At 36.8% G+C, this 27,636-nt stretch overlaps 1 protein-coding gene and 1 pseudogene across 2 annotated transcripts in view; one reads left to right on the forward strand and one right to left on the reverse strand.

The window, feature by feature from the left end:
• PLSCR5 (phospholipid scramblase family member 5) overlaps positions 1–6,985 on the forward strand; it is a 37,219-nt gene extending 30,234 nt beyond the window's left edge. The window contains exons 6-7 of the mRNA XM_020980937.2: positions 1,772–1,933; positions 6,947–6,985. Coding sequence (XP_020836596.1) covers positions 1,772–1,933; positions 6,947–6,985 — 201 coding nt within the window. The remainder of the gene's footprint in view (positions 1–1,771; positions 1,934–6,946) is intronic.
• LOC110204804 (large ribosomal subunit protein eL36 pseudogene) overlaps positions 3,007–27,636 on the reverse strand; it is a 35,074-nt pseudogene continuing 10,444 nt past the window's right edge. The window contains exons 2-3 of the transcript XR_013483418.1: positions 6,779–6,979; positions 3,007–4,238 (exon numbers count right to left, since the gene is read on the reverse strand). The product of XR_013483418.1 is annotated as a large ribosomal subunit protein eL36 pseudogene (transcript). The remainder of the gene's footprint in view (positions 4,239–6,778; positions 6,980–27,636) is intronic.

Genomic DNA, 27,636 nt, shown 5'->3' on the forward strand with positions numbered 1-27,636 from the left:
CACCATTCCCTCCAAAACAAGAAAAGATCATAACCTTTCTTTGATCTTCTTTACCTCAACATACCTTAAAACACACACACACACACACACACACACATTCAATTTTGATTTTATAAGTTTCACCACAAGCCTCATCCGTTCTGATCTTTAGGATCCCAGCGTTGTTCTTATAGGGCCAATTCACTTTCCTTTCTGTCATGTGGAAAACAATGATGAAAACCAGACTTCAGCAACCACCTGAGAAAGAGAACAATCCAATGAATGGTGCTTAAGCTGAAGTACTTACCCTTAGCTAGAATCTATGTCTAGTGTAAAGTGCATCTGAGGGCAACCTGGCTTGAACCTGGGTGTAGCTACTAGGTTTTCTGCATGACAAGCTGGCCTCAATGTCTGAAACCACGTATCTGCCCCAAACTGTGGATCTATCTCTAAGACAGGATTTAGGATAAATAAATAAGTAATATTATTTTAGCCAAAGTCTAGGGATAAAGATGGGACCAATGGTCATCAATAACACTTAAGGACTGGAAATGGTGGATATTTTAGAATTGGAAATAACATAATAAAAAGTTATATATAGATAATTATTTCTTTTAAAACTTACTCTGAAGAAAACTACTGTATTTTTTACTACTTTCTCTGTAGTTTAATAACATTGTATATACATACATACATTTAATGGAAAATGCATGACTAAAAGTAGGAATCAGGCTAAGTATATAATTGATAGGTTGGGCCAAGTACTTCTTGTCAAATTTCAAGTTCAAGTTTCTGAGGGATGAAATCTGAAAATCCTGAATATTAAACCAACAGGTAAAAGGGGATGACAAACAGCATGCCACCCTTAAGCTATGGCCAAAAATATAAAAAAAGAAAAATCATTCAAAACTTCATTCTAAAACCCAAATGTTTCCAACAAACCTCGTGGCATCTGTTCTCTCCTTGCCCTCAAGGGATGAGTTTCTATGGATAGTATAAGTATAAGTATAAGAACAAGAACAGAAATAGTAGTTCTGTAAGTACAAGGAGCCAGAGATTAGAAGAACCAGAAATCGAAAAAAGACCTGAAGGGTTAACACTCGTCCAACTTAATGGGCATGCTGTCCAATCAGGAGGTTGACAATGGTCATCCAGAAAGGCTTGAGCTAAATCAGTTTCAGGTGAATAAATGTTGGGTCAACGACAAGGAGATCTGAGAAGAACAAGATCAATGTACTGGGCTGCTAAATTTGCTAACCCCAGGGCATTATGCTTTGCTCACTTCCAGGCTGACTACATACCTAATTCAGCTCCATAAACTAAAGTTGTTACTGAGGGCTAAAATGAACAGTGTCATGAAAGTAAAAAAGATTTAAGTTTCTTACTGACAAATATTTTTATGAACTTTAAAGAATAATCACTTTGTAAATATTTATAAGGCACCCAGTAGGTTCTCCAATGCTAATGGATAAACGGGAGGAGGAAAAAAAAAAAGATACAAGGTTTTTTTTCATTTTTTTTTTAGGTAGAAATTACTTGAAAAATAATATACCCAATCCTCTTATATCATGAATGAGAAAATCGAGACACTGACAGGTTGTCTTGGCTTCACAATATCCTGTCAACTCTGCCATATTGCTTCCTTCTTTTGTCTTGATTTTCTCTCTCTAAGTATTAAGATCCTATGATTAAACAATCCTAATTTATCACAGAAAAGTTTTTTTTTAAAGTTTCCAAATGGCTTTTGATGTCTTTGTTCTTATTTTTTTTTAATTTAACTTGATTTCCACAGGTGAAAACCATTAATGAAAAGATAACAATTGGGAAGATTTCAAAGTATTGGTCAGGATTTGTAAATGATGTCTTCACCAATGCTGACAATTTTGGGATACACGTTCCTGCAGATCTAGATGTGAAAATCAAAGCAGCCATGATAGGGGCCTGTTTTCTCTTTGTAAGTATAGCCAGGTATCCTGGGTAAACCGCATGAAGTATAGCAGGCCATATTCATCTCTTGTCTAGACACTTCCTAATGGTTGTCTAATCTTGTGGAAATCACTTAACCCTTCAGTGCCAGGCCACTCTAAGACAAAAAACTGTAGAACAGTTGTTCTGAATCATGGAAATTCCAGATTTGGGAAGTCCCATAAATATAAATGATTATTTACAATGTGGTGTTCTAGACAAAGAGATGGACTCAAGTCAGCAAAAGCTCTGTTTGAGTCCTATTCTGACACCAATGTGTTTGTGGGCAAGTCCCCTCACCTCTCAGTATCCCCAGGCAACTGTAAATGATGGAACATTTGCCTCTCTGTATTGGTAGAGGGGAATTTCCTCTTAGGACATTCACCACACCAATGAAATCATTTATCCAGAGTCCCCCCCCCCAGAAAAAAAGCACAAATTTATTTTTATTTATATCTGGATAATGTATTAGGTTGCTGACTTAATTTGCTGCCCATAATACTCTCTGTGCTGAACAGAACATGGATAAGACATCTTCTCTTCCCTGACTTTCCCTCAAGTCAAATCAAGTCAACAAGCATTTATTAAGCCTTTACTATGTGCCAGGCACTATACTTAGCAATGATTGTAAAGAAGAAACACACACACACACACACACACACACACGAGTTCAATCCCGAAAGGACTTCACAATCTAATGGGGAAGATGATATGTAAACTATGAAAAAAACAAGATAGATCCAGGATAAATAGGAGACAATTTTCCAAGGAAGGCACAAAGATTAAGGAAGACTGAGAAAGGCTTCTTTGCACAGGGCAGTTCTGTAGCTGAGACTTGAAGGATGCCTGGGAAGCCAAAAGGTAGAGATTAGGAGGCAGACAGTTAATTCTAGGCGTAGAAACTATCTAGAGTCAGGAGTCTCATGCAAGGAATAGCAAAGACACAAGTGTCCCTGCATCACGGGGTACGTGGAGAGGAATAAGGTGCAAGAAGACTGGAATATTAGGAAAGAACCAGGTTGTGCTGGGCTTTAGAAGCCAAATAGAGGATTTTATATTTGATCTTAGAGGTGACAGGGAGCCGCTGGAGTTTACTGAATAGAATCGGGGTGGGTTGAGATATGGTCAGCCCTGCATTTTAGGAAGATCAATTTGACAGCTGAATGAAGATGGACCAGACTGGGTAAAGACTTGAGTCAGGGAGACCAATGAGCAGGCTATTGACATAGCTCAGGTGACAGGTGCTGAGTACCTGTACCAGGGTGGCAGTTCTATCAGAGGAGAGGAGACATTTACTAGAGATGTTATGAAGGAAAAAAATGACAAGCCTTAGGAACTGATTGGATATGGGGGATGGGGAACATAAGAAGTAAGCTACCTCCAAAGAATGTAGTGAGTTTGGGCTTCATTCTTTTTTTTTTCTATTTGTCAAATCTTTATTGGGTAAGTGGTGAAGGTTGACAGGGTCCAGCTTAGTCTTTTTTGGCAGCAGCCTTCCTCATGGCAGCTAGGACGTTGCTGAGCTCCTCTCTCTTCCTCTTGGCGCGGATGTGAGTTCCCACCCTTTTTTTGATGAACTTAAGGGCTCGCTTATCCTTTAACAATTCCACGGCCCGCCTCTCATAAGGGGCAAATCCACACACCTCCCGGATCATATGTCTCACAAACTTTGTGTGTTTGGTCAAGCGCCCACGGCGGCATCAGTGTCGCAGCTTTGAAATGTTTTTGGTAACTTTGTGGCCCTTGTTGAGGCCTACGGCCATGGGGTAGTGGATGGCCATGGCTGCAGCTCTACCGTAGGCCCAAAGGCCTACCAGAAGGAAGTTGGCTTCATTTTTTGTTGGGCACTTGTGGGCATGGGTGAGCTCCTGGTATGTCAAACTGTAAATCATCTTTCCTTCCCAACCCTAATTTTGTTGAGACAAATTTTGTTTGTTTTTTTTTTGAAATTGATAAAACAGGAATCAAGAAATGAATCTTAAAAAAACTGCTTTCACAGGTCCTGTCTCAGCTTCTTCAAAAGAATCTTCAAAATTATCTGATGATTATTCAGTGAATTTCCTCAGTGGCCACTATAACTCAAAACATTCTTCCAGGAGATCTTAATTCTTTCCACCACATTTTTATGTAATTCAGTTCCTGTGGGCAAAAGCAGAGCAGTGGAAAGAAGTCTGGATTCAGACACAATGAATCTTGGAGTTGAAAAAGATCTCAGACACCAGGCAGCTCACTCAGGAGCAGAACAAGATTTCCTTTGCCCAACAAGTGGCCATTCAGTTGTGGTTGGAAGATCCCTAGGAGAGAGAGAGAATAGTGAGGGGAACCTCCCCAGGATTGTATATCTAAGATGTAGCTCAAAATACTAGGAAGTTTTTTCCTTCCATCAAGCCTAACTCCCTCTGCAACTACCACTGCCTAGTGCTTCTCTTCTGGGCAAACAGCCATAGCTAACATTCACGTGGTAACATTTGCAAAGTGCTTAATATACAATATCTCATTTGAGGCTAACAACAATAACAACAAAACACACCTGTGAATTACAGCACTGTGGGTATCATTATTCATCACTGCAGATGGGGAAACTGAGGCTCAAAGAATTTAAGTGACTTGCACATGCAAATGTTGCAATCTGAATTTGAATCCAGACCCCTCCTAAGTTTCAGTCTAGCACTCTTCCCATTACGTCATACTATCTTGCCTAAATCTAATCTTTTAACATGACAGTCTTTCCATGCTTGAAGATAGCTATGATGTCAACCATAAGTCTTCTCTTCTGCAGGCTAAACCTCCTCAGTTCTTCAGCCATTGCTCATATGGTTTAATTTGAAGCCCTTCACCATCCTGGTCAAGTTCCTTTGTATGTTCTCCAGCTAATTTTTGCCCTTCCAAAATAAATTTACACTTAGAACTGAATACAATACTCCTTATGGTATCAGACCCCAGACCATTTGCCTCTCTTAAGGACCTGGAGTCAAATCATAGCACTGCTACTCACTATTGTGTGACCTTAGCAAGTCATTTATGAAAGGATTAGATTAGGTGACTTGTAAGGTTACCTCTTCTAGCTCTAAATTCCTAAATCTTAGTGTTAATTCAAGTTACTATTAAACAAAATGGAACAGAATTTGTTAATGAATACTGTCCTAAGCATCCTTATGTTCTACCTTAGCTCAAGCTTCATGACAAGGGCTGCTTCATTTTTGCCTTTGTATTTCCTGCTACTTAGCATATAATAAGCACTCACTGAATTCATGGCCACTGGCAACTGACACCTTCAGGTAACCTCCATCTACTCTATATGCTTTGTATGTACCCAGTTGTATGTACCTATTATAAATAAGCCATTACAAAGCACTTAGAAAGGTGTCTGGAATGTACTAGGTAGGCACTTAATAAATGCTTGTTCCTTTCCTCCCTCCCCCTCTCATGCACATTTTGTCTTCTCCATTAGAATATAAGCTCCCTGAGGACAAGGATTGGTTTTTACCCTTCTCTCTACTCTTGGCTCTTAGCAGAATGCCTGGAACATAATAAATGCTTAATACAGATTCAAATGTTCGATGTCCAACTCAAGTTACCTCATTAAAGATTACATACACACACATACACACACATGTGTGTCTGTATATATGTATGTATGTATATATACATAAACATGTGTGTGTGTGTGTGTGTGTGTGTGTGTGTGTGTGTATATATATATATATATATATATATATATATATGTTGCAGAAAAGTAGAAAGGAAATTCCTGTTCAGACATTTCACCTGTACTTTGATAAATTAATTTGTCAACCCATACAAGCATTTAGGGAATACTTTACTCATTAGAAGGAGCTCACTATCCCCCTTTTAATTCTTTACTTTGTTACCTTAATTTTAATAACCATACACAGAAAAGGGAGCATGACATAGTAGGTAGAGTGCTGGGCCTGAAGTCAGGAAAACTCAAATTCATATCCTACTTCTGACACTCATTAGCTGTGCGACCCTGGCAAGTCAAAATTTCTATGCACCTCAGGAAACTCCTGGGTTTGGTATCAGACAATGTGGGTTTAAACCCTGGTTCTGGAACAAGGCAGTAAGCCTCTCTGGACCTCAGTTTCCTCATCTACAAAATAAGGAAAGTGGACCAAATGACCTCTAAGGTCCTTTTCAACACTAGATCTATGATTCTACTGTAGATTGGTTGTGCTCTGGCTCCTTGGTGGAGGGAGTTCCAATACTGTATTTTCCATAATGATTTTTGAATCATAGAGCTTTAGCTGGAAGGGCCCTTAATGGTAATTTAGTCCCAACCATCTCATTTTATAGATAAAGAAACTGAGACCAGAGAGATTAAATTAGATGCATGAAGTCACACAGCTAATATGACAGCCATGCACAGTGGAGTTTAGACTCAGGTCTTGTCATGAGATCAGCAGCCTTTCCATTGAAATCATAGACCTTTCCTGTGTCAAACCCTTGGTATATATTCTCCAAGCTAGTTTTCAAATATGTTTGTGACAGCACATTCTTTTATACAGTTCAAATAAGCTTAGAATCGGCCTCTGAACTTTTTTCCACATGGAAAATGAGGTGTATGTGATGTCATGGGCTTCCACATTGGACTCGATGGTAAGAATTTCAATTTTCCTTGAATAAAAGGCACATCTCATGGGAGAAATTGCATCCGATGAAATGTATCCCAATGCACAGCTCTCTTAGCTAGTCCAAGCAGTCATATTTGACACTGGTAAGCAGAAATAACTGAAAACAAGAGCAAACACCTCCACAATGTCTGTTCCATTCAGATATGTTTTCCTAATTACTCACAGTGTGTAGCGATACTTACAACTTTCCGATTTCCTGCTGTACAGCTATCTTGGTTAAATGACACTTTGCCGGAAAACCATTGGGGAACATAATTGCTTCACATAATCAAAGCTTACACATCAAGTGTTTGATCTTAATTGTTGCCTTTTTGTATCTTCCTTCATATTCACAGTTTATTTATTTGTAGGACTTTATGTTCTTTGAACATTCACTGGCTGGGCTGTAACAAGCAAGATGACAGAAACAATAAAATATGCAGACCATATTTCAGTAAGTAAAAAGTGACTTTAAATGATCCTCTTTCCTTTGAAGATGTCCACATTTGACACTGGTTAATTCTTTTTTTCATTTTCTTCTAGAAATCCCTTGGGCTCAGCATTTCATTTCGGAAATGCCTGGATATCAGCTTTCTTTCTTTCTTTCTTTTTTTAAGAAACATTAATTATAGCATTTATTAAAATATAACTAAACAAAGTAATTAACTACTTGTGTGTGTGTTTGTGTGTGTGTGTGTGGTAGCTAAATACACAGTTTCTGGCCTGAGCACGAGGTTGCTTTGAAATCTGGCCATTCTTCTTTTTTCTCTTTTGATGTAATGGCATGAAAGATGAGAGTTCAGGCTTACAGCATCACTGATGAAAATTCAATGTTTAGAGAATGCTTTGAAGTTTTTCTGGTACTGGGATTGGTTACTAATCAAAAGGGTAGTAGTATTCCTACTCCACTTTTTTCAAACATAGTTTCTTCTGTTTTTGTTTTTCCTGATCACTATTGAGTTGCTTGTGTTTTTTTCAATCAAAGGTTAAAAGTTGGGTAAATATGTGTTGAAGGATAGAGTGTAGAAAGCAGAGCTAATCACTTTCTCCTTCAGCTTAACAGAGATTTGTTCCCCAGAAAAGATCAAATTTATGAACCAAACCTTGCGGAAAACATCTCCCCATGTATTCAAATATTCACTTGTTTCTATATTTGTGGGTTACTATAACACTGCCTAGGAAGAGCAGTTGAAAAGCGAATGACCAATGAAAACTTATTTAAGTTTGATAACAAGGGGAATGAATTAGAAATGTCCAAAGGTGGAATACACTGCCTCATGAAGTCCCTCTGAAGGGAAGATGCCTCAGAGTTCTTCAAACAAAGGTTGGAGGGTCATCTGTCAGGTATAGTGTAGATAGGACTACCATTCAGGCATTGGTTAGACACAATAGCCTAACTCTGTGATTCCATGATCTTCAAGACATGAAAGAGAAATCATTTTAAGTATAGGGGGAAATATAGACATCAAGAAACAAGGCAAAGTGAAGTCACCTCCAGATTAACTTACTCTTAATTGGTAATTACATTTATACTTCAAAATACTCATCTATACTACTTCACAGCATCCCTAAGAGGAAAATTTCATACCAAATGTTCCATTTCTCTTGTCTGGAATCAAAGTGACCTAGGTGCCCTATAAGGTTGGTATTGAATTTGTAGATTTCTTTAATTTCACTTTAAGCATTTACATAACTTCTGGAGAGATTCAGCTGCATATGAAACTTGAATGAAAGGCTAACTGTATAGCTTGCAACCAAATAACAAAGGTTGTTCCAAAAGCTGAACTGCAACACATTTTTTTTTTGCAATTTGTCTACAAATAACCTTGCCCTGGGTTGGCTGGGGTTGTTATTTTTAGGACTTTTGCCTTTCTACTAGGGGAACCCTCTGTTCTAGACACAAATGGAGATAGACCAGATTCATTCCTAGTATGGTATGACCTCTTACAACAGGGGCTAAGCTCTCTTACTCAATCTCTTTCATTCTATACTCCTCTGTGCCAGAGTCTAAATGAAAGTTAGTTACAACTTAGGTTAAGTTCATTTCAAGGGTCTCCCTAAAAGAGGGGAAAAAAGGTACTCAATGTCCAATATAAATCGTGTATGGGACAGGTATTTGTTTCCTCTACACAAAAGAAATGCTAAGCATAAAGACTCAAAACTACACATTGACAAAGACTGAAAACAAGATTCAGAAACAAATTAATGTTGTGCTCTCCCAGGAGACTGATACTTAAAAAATCAATTCATGATACAGCTTCAGGGAATCCTCAACAAGCATTTTAAAACTTCACTTAACACTAGGTCAGGAAGAGGTTCTGCACTTATAGTGGCATGTCAGATGGCAACATGTCTGCAATAGGGAGGCATTGGTGTCTGGGTGGATGGCTGGATGGGGTGTTACCATCATACCTGTCAATAAAAATGATATGGAGGAGAAGGGGAGAAATAGAGGAAGAAAAAGGAGAAGGAGGAGTAGAAGGAAGGAAGAAAAGAAGGGGAAAGGAGAAAAATACAAAATAAGGAAATCAAATGTTAATGGGGTCCTTGTGCACATACATGTAAAGTTGAGGGATATTTTAAAAATTTTACACTCCAAGAAACAGATCCATTCTTCTGATTTTCACAGAAGTAAAATCCAAGAAACCATTGTCCTTAAATACAAATGTATGAAGTAAAGCTAATAAAGAAAGTCAACTAGATAAATCATGATAAAAGAAACCAAATCGGACCTCACAAGCATTACTGATATTTGATAGAATGGGACCCTGCTTCTGAATATGGCTCTGAAGGAGTATACATTATTTAAAAGGAATAGGATAGTTAAAATTGGGCATATAAGAAAATCCAGCAACCAGAAAGAGAGAAAATGGTGGGAAACAGTTGGCTACAGAGCAAAAGAGTCAAAAAAGAAATGTTATTGTTATCAGAGTATAATAAAGACCCCCCTGAGCAGAAGAATTGGAGAGGGCATGAGGAGTTCTGGAAACACCACAAGCTTGGGATGTTACAGGGTAGTGAAGCTAGCCTTCATTTATCTGAATACCTACTGGAGCTCTCTGCCAAAAATAAAGCAACTAATAATTTACTGAATCACTTGTTTTTTATTGAGTTCATCCTTCTGAAGTAGAGGTTCTTAACCTAGAGTCCATGAACTTTTTGTATATCTATATATTTATGTCTATATTTATGCATATATTTCAGTGCCTTTATACTTTTCTTTGTGAGCTTATGTATTTTCTTTTTTGCATTTAAAAAAGTTATTCTGAGGAATCCATAGACTTTACCACACTGCCAGAGGGGTCCATGACATTAAAAAAAAAAAAGTTTAAAAAAAAACCCTGTTCTAAAGGTAATAAACCAATAGACAATTTTATTTTAGATCTGATATTCACCAACAAAAAGAAATTCATTGCCAAAATAAGAATGATGCGAACCTTAAGCTCGACATCTATGATAGAAGAGAAAAAAGCTAGCTATTTAACATTATTGTTTAGAAAATATATTTCAGGGGCAGCTAGGTGGCACAGTAAATAGAGTGCTGGCCCTGAAATCAGGAGGACCTGAATTCAAAGCCAGTCTCAGACCAAACACTTGACACTTATTAGCTGTGTGACCCTGGGCAAGTCACTTAACCCCAATTGCCTTAAAAAAAAAAGAAAGAAAGAAAGAAAGAAAAAGAAAGAAAGAAAGAAAGAAAGAAAGAAAGAAAGAAAGAAAGAAAGAAAGAAAGAAAGAAAGAAATTATATTTCAAAGACTTTGAGATGGAAAAGTGGCAAGTGTTAAAGTGGTAAGTCAGTAAGTAATGAGCAAAAAAGTTTTTAAGAATGAAAATGTGAAGACACAGAGCACCCATCGTGATGAGGAAGAAAGAGGAGTTACCTGAAGAAACTAATGTAGTTACACAGGGACCTCTTTGACCAATTTAGATTGCTAAAAGATGTGTTCAAAATGAAGAGCTAAGCAAAATCATTTAATGAAGGACGACCCCAAAGTGTGTCATATTCAAGTAACAATACCGTCAACAATCCTAAAATGCAGAGGAAGCTGGAGAGGAAGGCTAAGTATAAAAAAGGGAGTTGGTTAGAGGGTTTAAAAAAAAAAAACTACATTGGGAAATGAGGAAGACCAAAACCCCAGGCAAGTTACTTAACCTCTCTTACCTTCATCTGTAAAATGAGGATATTAATGGCACATGTCTGACAATGTTAATTTGAGAAACAAATAATATGTAAAATACTTTGCAAACCTTAAGCCCCTGTCTAAATCCTAATGATCAAAGAAGAAGTAGTCTTAGAGTGAATATGAATGGTATGATGACAATAGGTGATTTCATCCTCAATCTCATCCCTTCCCTTTTGCTTAGAATGTACTCAACTCTTAATCAAATCTTTTTGTCAGAAAACACCGGATACCCATCAGAGATCCTGGTAGCAGAAGGCCTAGTATCTACAGCTTTCTTTTCTGGCCAGGGTCCTAAAAGTAGCCATAGCAACAGATTGTCTGAAAGTACCATGATTTCCTAAACAATTTTTACTGGACTTTGCCAAAAATTAGAACTGATTTGCACCTAGAGAAGTACTTTATATCACCTGATTTGTCATATTTTTCACTGTCATATTATAAGGACACATAAAAGTCAGCCTCATATTCTGGTTTTTTCCTTTGATGTGAATCTATCATCTGACTTCATAAATCAGTTTTCAAGCTTGTCTGTGAAGGAACTCAAAACTTACCTGCTTATCCTGTCTTAAATGCTCAGACTTGACAATAAATGTATGACTGTCATGATATTGGCATTTTCTTATTTCTACATAATTAGGATCTTGCCCTTCATCCTTTTTGCTTAAAGGAAGAGTTATAGAAAATAAATAAGTAGATAAACATACTTTGAACATGATAGTATAATTATTAACAGGCATACAATATTTTAATGCATGACTGGTAAAGACTCCATTACAGCATCTTGCTACAATGACATCATTCATTAGGGATAACTTTCCTACTTCCTTGTTTCGTTCCTCATTCTGATTTCCCTGCATTGGATTCCACCCTCTTTATTAGGTAATTTAGAAAATATGGTGTGGGGAAGGATGGAGCCATGACGGCAGCGTAAAGAAAGCATTCAGTTGAACTCTCCCAACATTCCCCTCCAAACAACTTTAAAATACCACCTCAAATCAAATTCTGTAGTGGCAGAGCCAATAAAAGGTCAGAATGAAACATTCTTCCAGACTAAAACAAAGTAAGTGGTTGAAAAGAGAGATCTATGACAAGGGGGAAGAGGCTGATCCCGAGACCATAAGGATGAAACACCAGTGGTGGGACCAGGTGCCGATGAAAGAAGCAGCAGCAGCTTTGGGAGTTCTGAAGCCAGATCTCTGGTAAAGGGACCTGACAACTGGTCAGAAAAAAATTACAGGGGACCCCTATGTTAGCACTGGACACAGGACCAGACATTGTTTGGCAACTCCATTGCTTATACCCACTTCCAGGTCATAGCCTATATACACTACTAAGCCATAGCTCAAGGGCAGGAAGGAGTACTATCCACCAACGACTTCTGCCCCCAAGGGGTCAGCGAGCCTGAAGAACACTATTTTCCAGTCCCAAGGAAAAAGAGGGCCTGAGGAATAATATGGCTTGCAATCCCAAGGGATCAGGAGTCCTTCCTAGGTAAAGACCAAGAACAAACTAGGAGAGCAGTGACCACTCCTCCCCCTAAATCACACCACTTTGGAAGCACAGCAAGCTTCCAAACCCCCCAGAACTTGCTCTGAAAACAGCAGTGTGAAAAGCCCGAAGCTGGAGATAGTACCTGTCTCTCCACTCCACACCGAGAATTGAGCCCAGAATTAATATAAAGATCCACATCAAGAAATGAGATAAAAATGACCAAACAACAGAAAAGAAATTTGATCATAAAAGAAAAAGTATTTTGGGGGACAGAGAAGACCAAGACACAGCTCAGAAGACAATGATGTTAAAACAGCCATAAGCAAAAATCTCAAAGGAAAACAAAAGTGAATTGGACATGGGCCCAACATTAATTCCTGGAAGAGCTAAAAAACTTATTTTCAAAATAAAATAAGAATAATGGAGAGGAAATTTGGTAAATAAATTAAAGTAAAAGGAGAAAATTGTGAAAAGACAATTAATAGTTTGTTAATAGAGGCACACATGGAGTTAAAATAAGGATATAGAGCAGAACCAATTATGCATCAGCTGAGGTAGAAAAAGGCGGGGGGGGGGTAGCAATCATGGTCTCAGCTAAAGCAAAAGCAAAAATAGACATAATTAAAAGAATAAGCAAGGAAACTACATCTTGCTAAAAGGAATCATAGACAGTGAAGTAATATCAATACTAAACATATATGCACCAAATGGTATAACATTCAAATTTTAAAGGAAAAATTAAATGAATTATAGATAGAAATAGACAATAAAACTGTACTACGGAGGACCTCTTCTATGAGAGCTAGATAAATTTAACAATAAAATAAATAAGAAAGAAGTCAAGGAGATGTATAGAATCTTAGAAAATTTAGATATGATAGACTTCTAGAGAAAACTGAATCAGAATTGAAAGGAGTATGCCTTTTTCTCAGCTGTAGTGGCACTTTTACAAAAGTTAACCATTTATTAAACCATAAAAATGTCACAACCAAATGCAGAAAGGCAGAAACATTAAATGCACCCTTTTTAGACCACAATGTAATAAAAATTATATTTGATAAAGGACTTTGAAAACACAGATTAAAAGTTAATTGGAAAATAAACAATCTAATCCTAAAGAATGAATGGGGTAAAAGAGCAAATCATAGGCAAAAAAAAAATCAGTAATTTCATTAAAGAGAATGAGAAAAGTGAGACAACATTCTAAAATTTGTGGGGTGCAGTCAACACAGTACTTAACAAGAAATTGTATATTTCTAACTGTATACTTCAATAAAAAAAGAAAAAGGGCAGATCAATGAATTGGGCATGCTGCAACAACAACAAAAACTAGGAAAATAACCAATTAAACACCAAAATAGAAATCCTGAAAATCAAAGGAGAGACTAATAAAATTGAAATTTTTAAAAAATTGAACTAATAAATAATACTACAAGGTGGTTTTATTAAATAAACAATGAAATAGACAAACCATTTATTATCAGTATTAAATAAAGATGAAATGGGTGAATCCACCACCAATGAGGACAAAATTGAGCCAATTATTAAGAATTATTTTGCTTAATTATATGCCAATAAAACTGGCAATCCAAGTAAAATGGATGAATATTTACAAATACATAAACTGCCCAGATTAACAGAGGCAGGAATAGAATACTTAATTAAAGGTATCTTATAAATTTAATAAGCCATCAATGAACTGCCTAAGAAAAAAATCCCCCAAACCAGATGGATTTATAAGTGAATTATACCAAACTTTCAAGGAACACTTAATCCCAATAGTATATTTGAAAGGAATAGCTAAAGAAGGAGTGCTACCCAATCACTTTTATGACATAAATCTGGTTTTGATACCTAAAACAGAGAGACCAAAAATAGAGAAAATTTGGGCAGCTAGGTGGCGCAGTGGATAGAGCAACAGCTCTGGAGTCAGAAGGACCTGAGTTCAAATCCGGCCTCACACACATAATACTTATTAGCTGTGTGACCCTGGGCAAGTCATTTAACCCCATTGCTGAGCAAAAAAAAAAAAAAAAAACAGAGAAAACTATAGATTAATTTCCTTAATGAATATTGGTGCAAAAATTTTAAACAAAATAGTAGCAAAGAGATTATAACATACCACAAAGATCATACACTATGACTAGGTGGGATTTATGACAGAAATGCAGGGCTGGTTCAATATTAGGATAACTATTAGTGTAATTGACTATATCCATAACAAAATCAACAGAAATCATAGAATTATTTCCATAGATGCAGAAAAGCCTTTGACAAAATACAACACCCATTCCTATTAAAAACAATAGAAAGCATAAGAATCAATGGAATGTTTTTTTCAATGATTAGCAGTGTCTTTCTAAAACCAAGACCAAGCATTATCTGTAACAAGGATAAGATCAGGAGTATAACAAAGATATCAATTATCACCAGTATTATTCAATATTGTACTAGAAATGCTAGCTATAGAACTAAAACAAGAAAAAGAAATTAAAGAAATAAATATAGGTAATGAAGAAATGAATCTATCACCCTTTGCAGATGATATGATGATATATTTAGAGAATCCTAGAGAATCAACTAAAAAAACTAGTTAAAATCATCAACGATGTCAGAAAAGTTGTAGGTTATAAAATAAACCTACATAAATCATCAGCATTTGTGCATGCTACCAACAAAACCCAGCAGAAAGAGATAGAAAGAGAAAATCTATTTAAAATAATGACAGACAATATGAAATACTTGCCAAGGCAAACCTAGGGACTATATGAACACAATTACAAAACATTTTCACAGAAATACAGACAGATATAAACATAAATAAAGAAGTGTTAGTTACTCTATACTCTTCCCTATTTAGAATACATCTGAAATACTAGTTTCCATTATGAAGAATACATTTTAGGAAGGCCAATGATCCTTGGGTTGAGAATCCACAGGAAGGTTTCAGGCATGGTACAAGGCCTCTAGTTCTTACCATATGAAGATATGTTGAAAGCAGTGGAAGTATTTAGCCCAGAGTTTCATAATAGCTATGTTGGAGGGTTTGAGGGACTGTTGTATAAAAGAGAAATTAGACTATTAGGAACAATAATAGGTAGAAATTCCAAAAAGAAAGTGTAAGCTTTATGTTAGAAAATATAAAATTCCTAATAATCAGAGCTATCCAAAAGTGGAATGAATTGTCTTAAAAGAGACTAGTCTCCTCATTAGAAGTCTTCAGACAGACACTTAGTGACCACTAACAAAGTATGTGGGAGAGGCAACTGGGGCTAAGTGACTTGTCCAGAGTCACACAGCTAGTAAGTGTTATGTCTCTGAGGCTAGATTTGAACTCAGGTCCTCCTGACTCCACTGCCAGTTCTCTATCCACTAGCTGCCCTAAGACAAGATTCTTTTAAAGATATAATTGGTTTAGATACCTACTGAAGTCCCTCTCAACTATGAAATTCTGTGATTTTGAAATCTTCATGGATTAAAAAAAAAAAGGTCCTTGTAGAAAAACCGCAGGAGACTGAAGAAAAAAAGAGATTCCAAAAAAATGAAGAAATATTATAGAGTAAAGGAAAGCAAGAAAAATTACTAGCAGTAAAGAGCAATTCAGTAAAAACTACATTTTCAGAATAGAAAATAAGCCTAGTCACAGGAACTTTCAGGATGATTTTAAAAAAAAATAAAGGAAGATCTGGCATATACTAAGATGAAAAAATATTGAAAAGTAGAACAGAAAAAGGAAAACATAAGACTCAATAAGTAAGAACATTTGGAGGAAGATCTTAATAAAGCCATAAATTACTGAAGGTACAGAAAGGCTTAGGTAAAAGATAATGATCAACAACAACCCCCCAAAAAAAGGAAAAACCTATAAGGAGATTTGAGTTGTCCATAAACTAAAACAATGGAGCTAGATAAAAGCACTCAGCAAGACAACTTGAGCATTGTTGTTCTTCTAGAAAAAAAAAATATTAAGAAACAGAGTTGGAAAACCAAGTTTCAGGAAATCATGCAAGAGAAGAGAGTTGCTTGGTGGCCTTAAGTATGCTGCAACACGTTACAAACAAGGTCTTGCAAAGAAGTGGTCTCAAGGATGTCATCAAAAAGTACATGAGCACAAATAAATACGGACTACTCATATAGTTATAGCATAAAATAGTATAGACATGGATAGTATCTGTGTAATGTTAAGAGAATTAAAAAAGACCTCAGAACATTAGGTGAAACCCTTCTTACAAACATGAGAGGAACGAATGAATGAGTGTAATATGATAAGTAAGCATGAATGAGTTGCAATCTGTGCCATTAGAGGGAATATCCATATTTATGAGATCAAAGATCATTAGAATATTGATTTATAAGTGCACACATTTTTCCCCTAGTAGAAAGTAAGCCCTTTGAGGGCAGGGATTATATCATTTTTATATTATAACCCAAGCTTCACCACAGTGCCTTCAATGTGGTAAATGCTAACAGTTTTTAAAAATTGAAATATGCATAGGTAAACAGCACCAATATTAAATTATAAAAGTTAGACCAGTGTAAGTATATATTTTTAACAAGCATCTCAGTTCTTGCTGAGAGTTTTCCATTCATCCACTTTTTCTTAGTGAGCAAGGAGTCTTAAGTAAAGAAGTTATTATAAGCCATTCCTTCAAGATGAGAATTTAACAAAATTTAATATAAAGAAAGAAAAGAATTGTACAATTTCTATCACTCATTGCTATTTTTAAAAAAAGTCCAGGTGCATCTGCACTATAAAGAAAAGAGGTCATTTTGAGATTATCAACCTGGTCCTGGAGAAAATAACCAAATTAACTTTTCTAGGTTTCTTAATAATGAATGATGAAGACTTGTTTTTAATTCTTCTTATATAGATTTTCCTGCTTCCATGAGATGGATCCGTGGACAATTTTTGTTTTGTTTTGATTGTTTGGACTGAATGGGATTGAGGAATGAGTTAATGGCAAAGTGGTGGAGACATCTATGTAAATAACTTTATCAGGAAGTCTGGAGTGGTAACTCATTGGAATAGTAGGATCAAGGAAAAATATTGCTTAGAACCATGGACACTTGAACACTTTTTATGGCACATGAGATGAAACCAGAAAAAAAAAATGAGAAACTGTTGAAATATAAGAGGGGCCAGTATGAAGTGTTTAGGTCTTTTCCATGGTACAGGTTGATGTCTAGTGCAATCCAAAGCCATGTGGGCATGTAGTAGAATAATATGTAGTAGCATTTTCTAACTCTGTGAGAACCCAGAGACAGTGTCAGACATGACATGGGTAAGTAGAAGACGTTATCAACTTGACAAACATTCTGTCCTGAAAGTCAGGCAAGAAGCATATCCACTGACCAAGAGAAAATAGTTAAAGTAGTAGTCAATGGAGTGCGAAGAGCCAAACATAATTCAAAGTTAAATGAAGCACTGACAAAAGTCCATCTCAAAATGTAATTAGGAAATGTGTCTGAGCTTGGGTAGGCTTTTCCCCAAATCATGTTTGGTGAGTTGAATAACTTTGTGGACTGAAAAAGGTATGTGAGGCCATGGATACTAAAGTAGTATTTTACTGTTCCATCATGATCTCAAAATGGCCCAGGACTTCACCATCAGAGTGCAAAGTCTGAGAAGTCCAGCCTAGATGAAAAGACCTTAATTTGTTAATGGACTATGGTTCCAAGGAGATCCATCAGAAAGCTGACCATCTAGTGATAAATTTGCATGTCACAGAAATTTATGAAGACTGTCTACTGAAACATAGATAGGTTCTAATCTCTATTTAAGTTTAGTTAATGTTCACAACAACAAAAATACATAACTTTTGAAATACTGAATTAGTGTAGAATTAGCCTCCTTAGTTTTCCTTCTTCCAGGTGAGCTGAATGGGATCGAGTTGTGTACAGGTAATGGCAAGAAAGGATGCATATTGAAGTAAAGGTCTGAGAAAAGTGTCAGAGAAGAGCATTCTAAGTTAGCTTTACCAAGGAATAGATTTATTTCCTCCTCTGAGATCACCAACATTAAACACCACCTCAACCAATGGAAAAAAAAAACTGCCACAGGACAGCAAGGTGACACAGTGGATAGAGCACTGGCCTTAGAATCAGGAGGACCTGAGTTCAAATCCAGCCTCACACACTTGACACTTACTAGCTGTGTGACTCTGGGCAAGTCATTTAACCTCAACTGCCTCACCAAAAAGAAAAAAAAAACTACCAAAAGCAATGCATTGGTGGTAGTTTTGGATTTTTCATGACTTTTTTGTTTTCAAATTTAAGAAAGAACTGAAGGGACCAGAATTTATCTCAAAGGCATATTGTTTTGCATGACTTGTGGAATGTTCTTGACTGCTGAAAGTTTTACTGAAAATAATCAACCACTCTTGCTGGAAATTGTTGTGAAAAACTAACAATGTTACATGGGAGAATTCATAGGAACCAGTTAACTTGAACATGCTACCTCTCATATTTTCCAACAATGAACCTGATTCAGGAAGCTAGCATAAGATCTGTGCATAATGACACATTCTGCTTAACTCTCTTATGCTATAGGTGGCAGCAATGCTCCATATTAGAACATTTTTGTTTTGTAACTGTCTCAGCAGAATTCTGAAAAGACAAATCCATAGTAAATCTTCATTTGTCTTCCTGCTATAATCTGGAAAGGAAGGGAGTCAGATTTCATTTTGTCATTTTCAACATTCAGAAACTTATTGTATATGAAATGGAAAATAATATCACCACAGAGAATCAATGACTCTCAGATTTGTCATGGAACTCAGTAGCCATGCAGCCCAACCTACTGTACAGCCTTTGTGTTTGGATTTATTAGGCAGAACAGTGTTTAACAAATATTTTAAAACATCTACTGTGTACAGAGCACTGTGCCAGGTGCTAGGGGAAATACAAAATGTAGATAAAAATTAATCCCTAATCTTATCTTTTGTTTTGGATAAGAAGCAAAACAAATGCCTCAATATACAATATTGCATGATAAAATGCTTTAGAGAGTTATAAAACAAAGTCCTAAACAGGAAAGAGATATGGAGGGCTTCCTGGAAGAGATGTCATTTGAAGTGGGCTTTAATGAATGCTTAGGAATTAAAGAAGGGGAAAAGAGGAAGGAAAGCATTCCAGGGATTTAGAAAAATGGGAGAAAACTCAGGAAGATATGAGTATATCAATTGTTTGTACTAGTCAAAGAGTACTCTTGTTTGGCTGGAGAGTGAAGTAAAATGTAAGAATAAGTTTGGAAGGCAGGATAGAACAAAATTTCAGAGAAGTTGGCACGTGAAGTTGAGGAATTTTAGCCTTACTTAGTGGCAAATAAAGAATGACTGAAGTTGTGTAGGTGTTTTAGCAGAAAAATTTTATAACCAGGTAGATGTATAAGAAAGATTTCTCTTGCAAATATATACTGGATGGACTAGATAAGAAGAAAAGAAGCCATTCTACAGTCTGGCATAAAACATACTATAAGGACTCTGTTATATAGTGAAGAAACATGATAACAAGTGGACAGAAAGTCAACCTCTACAAAGGAAGATTTAGTTTCAAGTTTTTCCTCTGATACATGCTAGCTGTGTGACCCTGTGTGATTAAAGTATTAAGCACCCCCAAGCAACTGTGAGATGTTAAATTGCCGAGCATTTGACAATCTACACCAGTAGAGGGAATTTCCTTGGAGTTCCCCACACCAATGAAATGATAGACCAAAATATAGATATGGATTATACAATTCGGGGAGTGGTACATGATGAGCAATGGATAAGTTGTGCATATGGAATCAACAGCACTTAGCAACTGAATATGTAAGAGGGAAAAGAGCCAAAGAACCTAAGGTTATTAACATGGGGGATTAGGTGAATAGTACTGTCAATGACAGGAAGAGTCAAATTGGAAAAGAAGCAGGTGGAGATGGGATGACAATGTGGTCAGTATTACATTCAGTTCTGGGAACCACATTTTAGGAAGGACATTGATCGACTGGAGTTTGCAGAAGAGGACAACCAGAATGATGAAGAGCTTCTGCAGGATGTCACAGGGAAATTTGTTAAGGGAACAAGGAAGTTTAGCAGTAAGAAGAGAAGACTTTAGTGGTATAAGACAGCTGGATTTAATTATTCGATGGGATTTCATATGGAAGAAAGATTAAATTTATTTTGCTTGGCGCCATGGGGCAAAACTAGAAACAACAGGTAAAAGTTGGAAAAATGCAGATTTGTTTGATATCATGAAAAACCTCCTACCAGTTAGAGTTATAGAAAAATGGAACAGAATGTTTCAAAAGGCGGGGTGGGGGCACATCACGGTAGGTTCAACCAAAGACTACTCAATCACTCAGTTGGTGTACTGCAGGAAGCAGTCTTACTCAGAAACAGGTTAGAGTCGATGGCCTCTAATGCGTTCCCCCTTCCAGCTCCAAAATTCTATGATCTCTAAGGCCTCTTCTAATTCTAAATCTCATGATCCTATGAAGGAGCAGTTGGAACCAAAGGAGTAAATTAAATTGTCAAGGGAGAGAACATGGATTTTTTTTAAAATGGACTTGGAATTGGAGATATAGATATAGATATATGTATTCATGTATGTATGTATGTATGGACAGAGAGAGAGAGCATAATTCAGAAAAGATTTTGACTGAGAGATTCAGAAGCACAGAATTTCAGAATCACAGAATTTAATAGCTGGAAAGGATCTCCATCTAGTCCCACCCATACCCTAAAGGAATGCCAGCTACAACAAACCTAACAGGCGGTTATCTGCCTCTACTCGAAGAACTCCAGGGGGAAAAAGACTCAGCCTTTCTAGGTGGCCCATTCCACTTTCTGAGAGCTCTAATTTTTAGAAGGTTTTTTTTTCCCCCCAATAACCAAGCCTAAATTGGCCTCTTTGCAGCTTCTACACATGGTTCCAAATTCAGCCTGCTTTGGTTCAAAAGAGAACATGTTTATCCCTCTTCCACAGGACAACCCTTCAAATACTGGAAGACAGCTATCTTTCCCATCAGCCACTATTCCTCCAATTAGGGTTTTCTTTTCTCCAGGCTAAGCCTCCCCAATTTCTTCAAGTGAAAACCAGGTGACATAGACTCAGGGCTCTTCACCATCCCGATTGCTCTCTTCTGGACATTCTTCAGCTTATCAACATCCTTCTTAAGATACGGTGCCCAGAACTGAACATGATGCTCCCAATGAGGGCCAAGGAGGGCAGAACACAGTGTGATAATCACTTCCCTGTGCAAATAATGTTAAGTCTTCATGCAACTGAATAATCTTGTTGGCTTTGTTATCTGCTACACCACACAGATGACTCCCACTGAGTTCCCAGTTCCCTAAAACTTGCACTTTTTTTTTATTGAAAACGATGGCTAACCCTTCTTGTAATTAATGATTTTTTTAAAATCAAGTACCAAGCTTTACATTCATCCCTACTGAATTTCATCTTGATAAATTCAGCCCAATCCTTTAGCAAATGAGATGCTACCATTTTTTGGTCCCCATATCCCTTGACTTTCAGTAAACATTACTGTACCTCCTATTCAATATGAAAGGAAATAAATTCTAGAATTTACCATGCATATGTACATAGGAATAAAGTTATTTATTTGCTTTCAGTCGGATCAAATGTTTATATTTTAGATATTTCTCATGCCCCCTTAACAAGCTTCTCATACTCTCTGGGAATATATACATGCATACATACATACACACATACATACATAAGTATATATATACATATAGGTATATGTGTATATACACACACACCTATACACATGCATACACATATACATATATAAATATTCATACATACATACACACACATACACCCCATCCTCACAGGTTGGGAACCCCTGCTTTAGATCCTGATTTTACTATCTAATATGTTATCTACCCCTCACAGCTTGATGTCTTCTGCAAATCTGATGGGTGTACCATCGATACCTTTATCTAAGTCACTGATAAGAAGGTTAAATAGTATGAGGTCAAATACAGATGTCTGGGAAACTCTAGCAGGGACCTCCTACCATATTAACATTTAACTATTAAAGACTACCTGTTGAATACATCCATTCAACCAATTCTTAATCCATTTGAATATGCCATCATCTAGGCCACAATACTTCATCTTCTCCACAAAATTATTGTGTAATATTTTATCAAAAGTTTTGCCGAGGGGGCAGCTAGATGGGGCAGTAGATAGAGTTCTGGCTTTGGAGTCATGAGGACCTAAGTTCAAATTTGGCCTCAGACACTTGACACTTGCTAGCCTTGTGACCCTGGGCAAGTCACTTAACCCCACTTGCCTCACCAAAAAATAAATAAATAAATTTGCTGAAATCTAGTTAAATTATCCAGATCACTCACGCTCCACTACATATACACACATAAAAGTTTACTAATCCTGCCAAAAAAGGAAATGAGCTTAGTCTGGTATGACCTGTTTTAATGAAGCCAGGCTAGCTATTTGTAATCATCATTTCCTTTTCTAAGTGTTCACCAACCATCTCTTTAATGATATAATTTAGCATAGGAGTTGTCATGAGGTTACATTGAAGTCACTGTATTATATTAGGTGGGATATTCATGTTTATTGAAGTGGATTGGTTGTCATTTACATTTACATTTTAATAGAACAGCTATATTTCAGGTGATTAATCATTAAATATTAAAACTTTTGTTATTGGGGTTTTTTGTTTGTTCGTAGGAAGGAGGAGTCAATAAGTGACACCCTTACTAGAGGCGAATGACCATCCATTATACCACACTTACTTTTCTGATTAAGTAGAGTTGGGGTTCATACAAGTAGTTTAGGTCTCCAGTGGTCTGCGGTTATTACTTTCTAAGAATGTAAAGTGTAATCCTAAGAGGCTTTGCTCCTAGTGCTATTATCCACAAGCTCCTAACTGCATGCTTCCCGTGAGCAATTTGCCCACCAGACTTAGCATTTTTAGATGAGGGCTTTGATTAGAAAATGAGCAAAAACGCTTGGTACAGATATCCCCCCAAAGCCTAGGAATGCACTCTCCAACCAACAGACAGAGGGTTCACGGGGAGCATTGGCTCAAATTGAATGTACAGTGATTGTGAGGTACATGTATAGAGAACACACAGCAAAAGAGAACATCCTTATTCATGAGTAGAAGTCCTTTGAAATTCATGGAGTCTCCTTAGATGTTACTCTGTGGTCTGAGGATTAGTTACTTTCTAGAGTCCAGAGTTAGCACTACTATTTTCCCTAGAAATCCCATTCTTTCAGGTGACCATTTTTCCACTGAATACCTACTTCCTTTGCAGCCCACCTCTTCTTCTCTGTGGCCACTGCTGCTGCTGAAATTCAGCTCCAACTATTAATAGGATCTCTGATAATAATTCTGGGTTGTCCGACCCCACAATATCTCCTGGACATTTCTATCCCTGAATATTCATTTAACAAAGATCAGGAAATAATAGACACAAAGAGGAAGAGAAGGTATGTGCACACAGTCACCACGACTGGGTTTGAGGTTCACTGACTGACTCTATGGAAGTTTTTTTTCCCAGATAACCAAGTCTAAATTGGCCTCTTTGCAGCTATAAGTAATTCCACAAAGGTAAAAGAAAGATAAATGAGTGGGTCACCTTTGTTAAATATCTACGAAGTTCCAGTTTATCAGTTCCTGCATTGTCGTTTATTTTGACTTCATAGCCAATTAGAAGGCTTTTCATCACAATACTATGTAAGCTCCTCAGTCATACATAGCCAGGAATTTGTTCTCCCCATCCCCCAAGATTCCACATGGTCATTTGAAATGTAATAAAGCTGAGATTATCTAGACATTACTTCAAGGCCCTCAAAGGTTATTCCATCCCTATTACATGAGGATATTCACAGAATCATAGATTTACACCCAGAAAGGAATCTTGAGGTCATCTTATCCAAACATGTCATTTTATGGATGAGTAAATTTAGGCCCAGAAAGATTAACTTACCCACACAGGTAGTAAATAACAGAGACGGAGTTTAAAACCAACTCTTCTGACTATACAACCAGAATTCCTTCTACTCTATCCACTGCATCTAAACTCTATTACTTTCACCTTTATGCAACCTCTAATATATTACAGGCAATTGCTCTATAAAAATATATTCATTATTGGAATACAGAAATAGCCATGTAATAGCCATACCCAGCATTTATATAGCACTTCAGGTTTGCAGAGAACTACAATTCCAACAGAAACCCTGTGAGATATGTCATTATTATCTACATTTTTTGTTGTTCAGTCAGTTAGTCATGGATGACCCTTCATTTGGAATTTGCTTGGCAAAGGTACTGGAGTAGTTTGTCATTTCCTTTCCAGGGTCACACGATGAGGCCTGATTTGACCTCGGGTCCTCCTGATTCCAGCACCAGCACTCTATCTGCTATGCAACTTAGCTGCCGTATTTTTTTAAATACACAACTTGTGTATACTTTTGCTTTGTAAAACTCTTTTCGGTAATCTTTGCTTGACAATAGGTGAAAAACCTGCAATGTAAACCTAATATTTGGCTTCCTTTCATTTGGCACATAAAGCAAATGCCTAGAAGGATCTGCATATTGTTATAAAATATTATGTGGGTTTTATAAATTTTAGAGACAGTCTCTGCAAAGTCCACAAGATGGAACTGTTACTCCATGAAAATGAAGGGCCTTTTTCTAAAATAAGATGCAAGGCTGTGAATTTTGAGGGAGAGGCAATTTAATAGGGTTACTGCTACGAAAAATGAGGTAGAGAGAATGTTATGCTTTCAAACTTGTGGAACTAAAGCATTTCTCTGAAAAATGTTGAGAACATTTAGCCTTCTGTAGAGAAAGTTACTTTACTACTTCTCAGGGCCTTGGCAAACACCACATGTACATTTTCAGAACAATAAGCACATTGGGCTGTGTACCTTTTATAGTTGTGTGAGCTTAATGAGCTTCCTTATCTCCCTCTGTGTTGTTCTATACCTCAAGATCTATATGTCTGTCTCTATCTCCCTCTCCTTGTCTCTCTCTTTTTGCCTATCTCTCTCCATCTCTCTGTCTCTGCCCCCTCTCTTCCTCACTCTCCCTCTCTGTCTCTGTCTCACTGTTTCTGTCTCTCTCTCTCTCTCTCTCTCTCTCTCTCTCTCTGTCTCTCTCTCTCTCTCTCTCTCTAGCTCTCTTCCGTCCTCCCTCCCTCTCTCTGTTATTTTCCCTCTTCCTACACTTCTTCACTTGACCTTAAATTGTTATTCAGGAAGGCAATAACTCTTATCAATCACCCTAAAAATGTTATTAGTTGTTTTCCTATGATGATGATTGCTTATAAGCAATATTAAATTCAGTTCAATAATAGTTAACATTTATATAATCCTTAAAGTGGGCCAGGCATTGAGCTAAGTACTTTATAAATATTATCTCATTTACTCCTCAAAACAACCCTGGAAGGTAGGTGGTATTATTATCCTCATTTTACAGATGAGGAAACTGAGGCAAACAGGTTAAATAACTTGCATAAGGTGACACAGTTAGTGCTCTTCCTGATTCTATACCCAGTGCTCTATTCACTATACCACCTACATGCCCAATATCATTCAGCAAATATTTATTAAGTGCCTACAATGTGCTCCCCAGGGCAGCTAAGTGATGTAGTAGATAGAATAGTGGGCTTAGAATCAGAAAGACTCAACTTCATGAGTTCAAATCCAGCCTCAGACACTTAGTAGTTGTGTGACCCGAGGCAAGTCACTTAACCCTGTTTGCCTCAGTTTTCTCATGTGTAAAATGAACTGGAGAAGGAAATTTCTAGTATCTTTGCCAAGGAAACTCCAAAGAGTCACGACTGAAACAACCAAACAACTGTGTGCCCTGCTCAGTGCTAAGTGCTGGGGATAAAGACAAACATGATTAAGTCTTTACCCTCAAGGATCTTACATGTCACTGAATGCACAATGTAAAGCAGCAATGCTGAGCCTAAAAGCCATGGCCATAAGTACAAATCCTAGGTCCACTTCTTACTACCTAGATGACCTTGAGCAAAGCAATTAACCACTCTGGTCCTGTATTCCCTCTTCTGTTAAATTAGGGAGTTGGTCTAGAGGACTTCTACAGTCTTCTCCATTTCTAGATCTGGGATTCTATGATATTTGGCAATCCTCTTCTCAAAATAAAACCATATTCTTAAATTGAGAAGCAATGCAATATAATGAACAGGGAGTTGTCCTCAGAGACAGGAAGATGTGACAAGTCCTACCTTTGACACATACCAGCTGTATAACTTTGTTTAAGTTATTTAATCTCCCAGTGCCCCAAGCAACTGTCTCAGGCTACAAAGTTCACAGCAGGCACCAATCTGTTTTGGCAGAAGGAGTCTCATCAAAAACTCCCTATCATGTGCAAGTCAAGATATCGCCTTGTGATAACACTGATCCTCTTCAAAAATGAAAGATGAATAACAATAATGAAATCACAGGTCCAATAAAATATTTTAAAGCATCTTAAATTACATTATTTTTTTTTATTTTACCCTTAATTGATTCTATTGGGCAATAAAAAATTAAAAAGATTTCACACTCCCATTTTCTAAGGTATGGAACCAATTTCTACGATGATAGTAAGTATATCATTATATCAAAATTCATATGTATTCTTTTCTTAGCTTTTTATTTTCATTTTATTGTTCAAAGAGTAGTGAATTAGATTTGGATAAGATTACACTGTAATTCATTTATATATAGATGTGCTTAACTTTCCAGTATATGAAATTTCACATTTCAAGAAAAGAATGTTTGAATAAAGAATGATCACTTAGAAAAGATGAACAATGAGAATTAACAATCAATTTTAATGTAGTTAAAATGTGATTCCATTTAAAACATCAACAAAATCTTCCAAAATCAACCGAAGTAGAGTTGAATTTTCTATTGATAAATGATCAATCACTTGCGCAAAGTATTTAAGAAATTTATATGGCAAAAATAAGTATTTTTTTTAGTTCAAAGTAAAGGCATTTACTCAGATGTCATAGTGAGAAGGATATTAACACCACGTCTCCCTGCTCCCCCCAAATAAACATAGTGCACTCTCCCACAAATGTACACATCAGTGGGAAGAGTGAGCTACATATGAAATAACAAACATAGTCGAGGCAACTCAATCATATGTAAAGTGGGGAGTAGCATCTCATGGTGCCCTCATGCTGCTCTCTGCAGTTGTAGGATTTTCTCCAGGATTTCTAAGTCTGTTCCTATCATTTATTGAACTCAAATTCTAGGAATATTTCTGTCCCAAATACAGAAACTGGGTCCCTTCTTGGCTGCCAGAGCTCATGCTTTTTCTTTTTTTTTTTTTAATAAGCAAATATTACAAAATTAAAAGGTCTGCAGAGGTCAATGAGG

Source organism: Phascolarctos cinereus, unplaced genomic scaffold (assembly GCF_003287225.1).
Source record: "Phascolarctos cinereus isolate Bilbo 61053 unplaced genomic scaffold, phaCin_HiC Scaffold_7;HRSCAF=346, whole genome shotgun sequence".
Lineage (NCBI taxonomy): Eukaryota > Metazoa > Chordata > Mammalia > Diprotodontia > Phascolarctidae > Phascolarctos > Phascolarctos cinereus.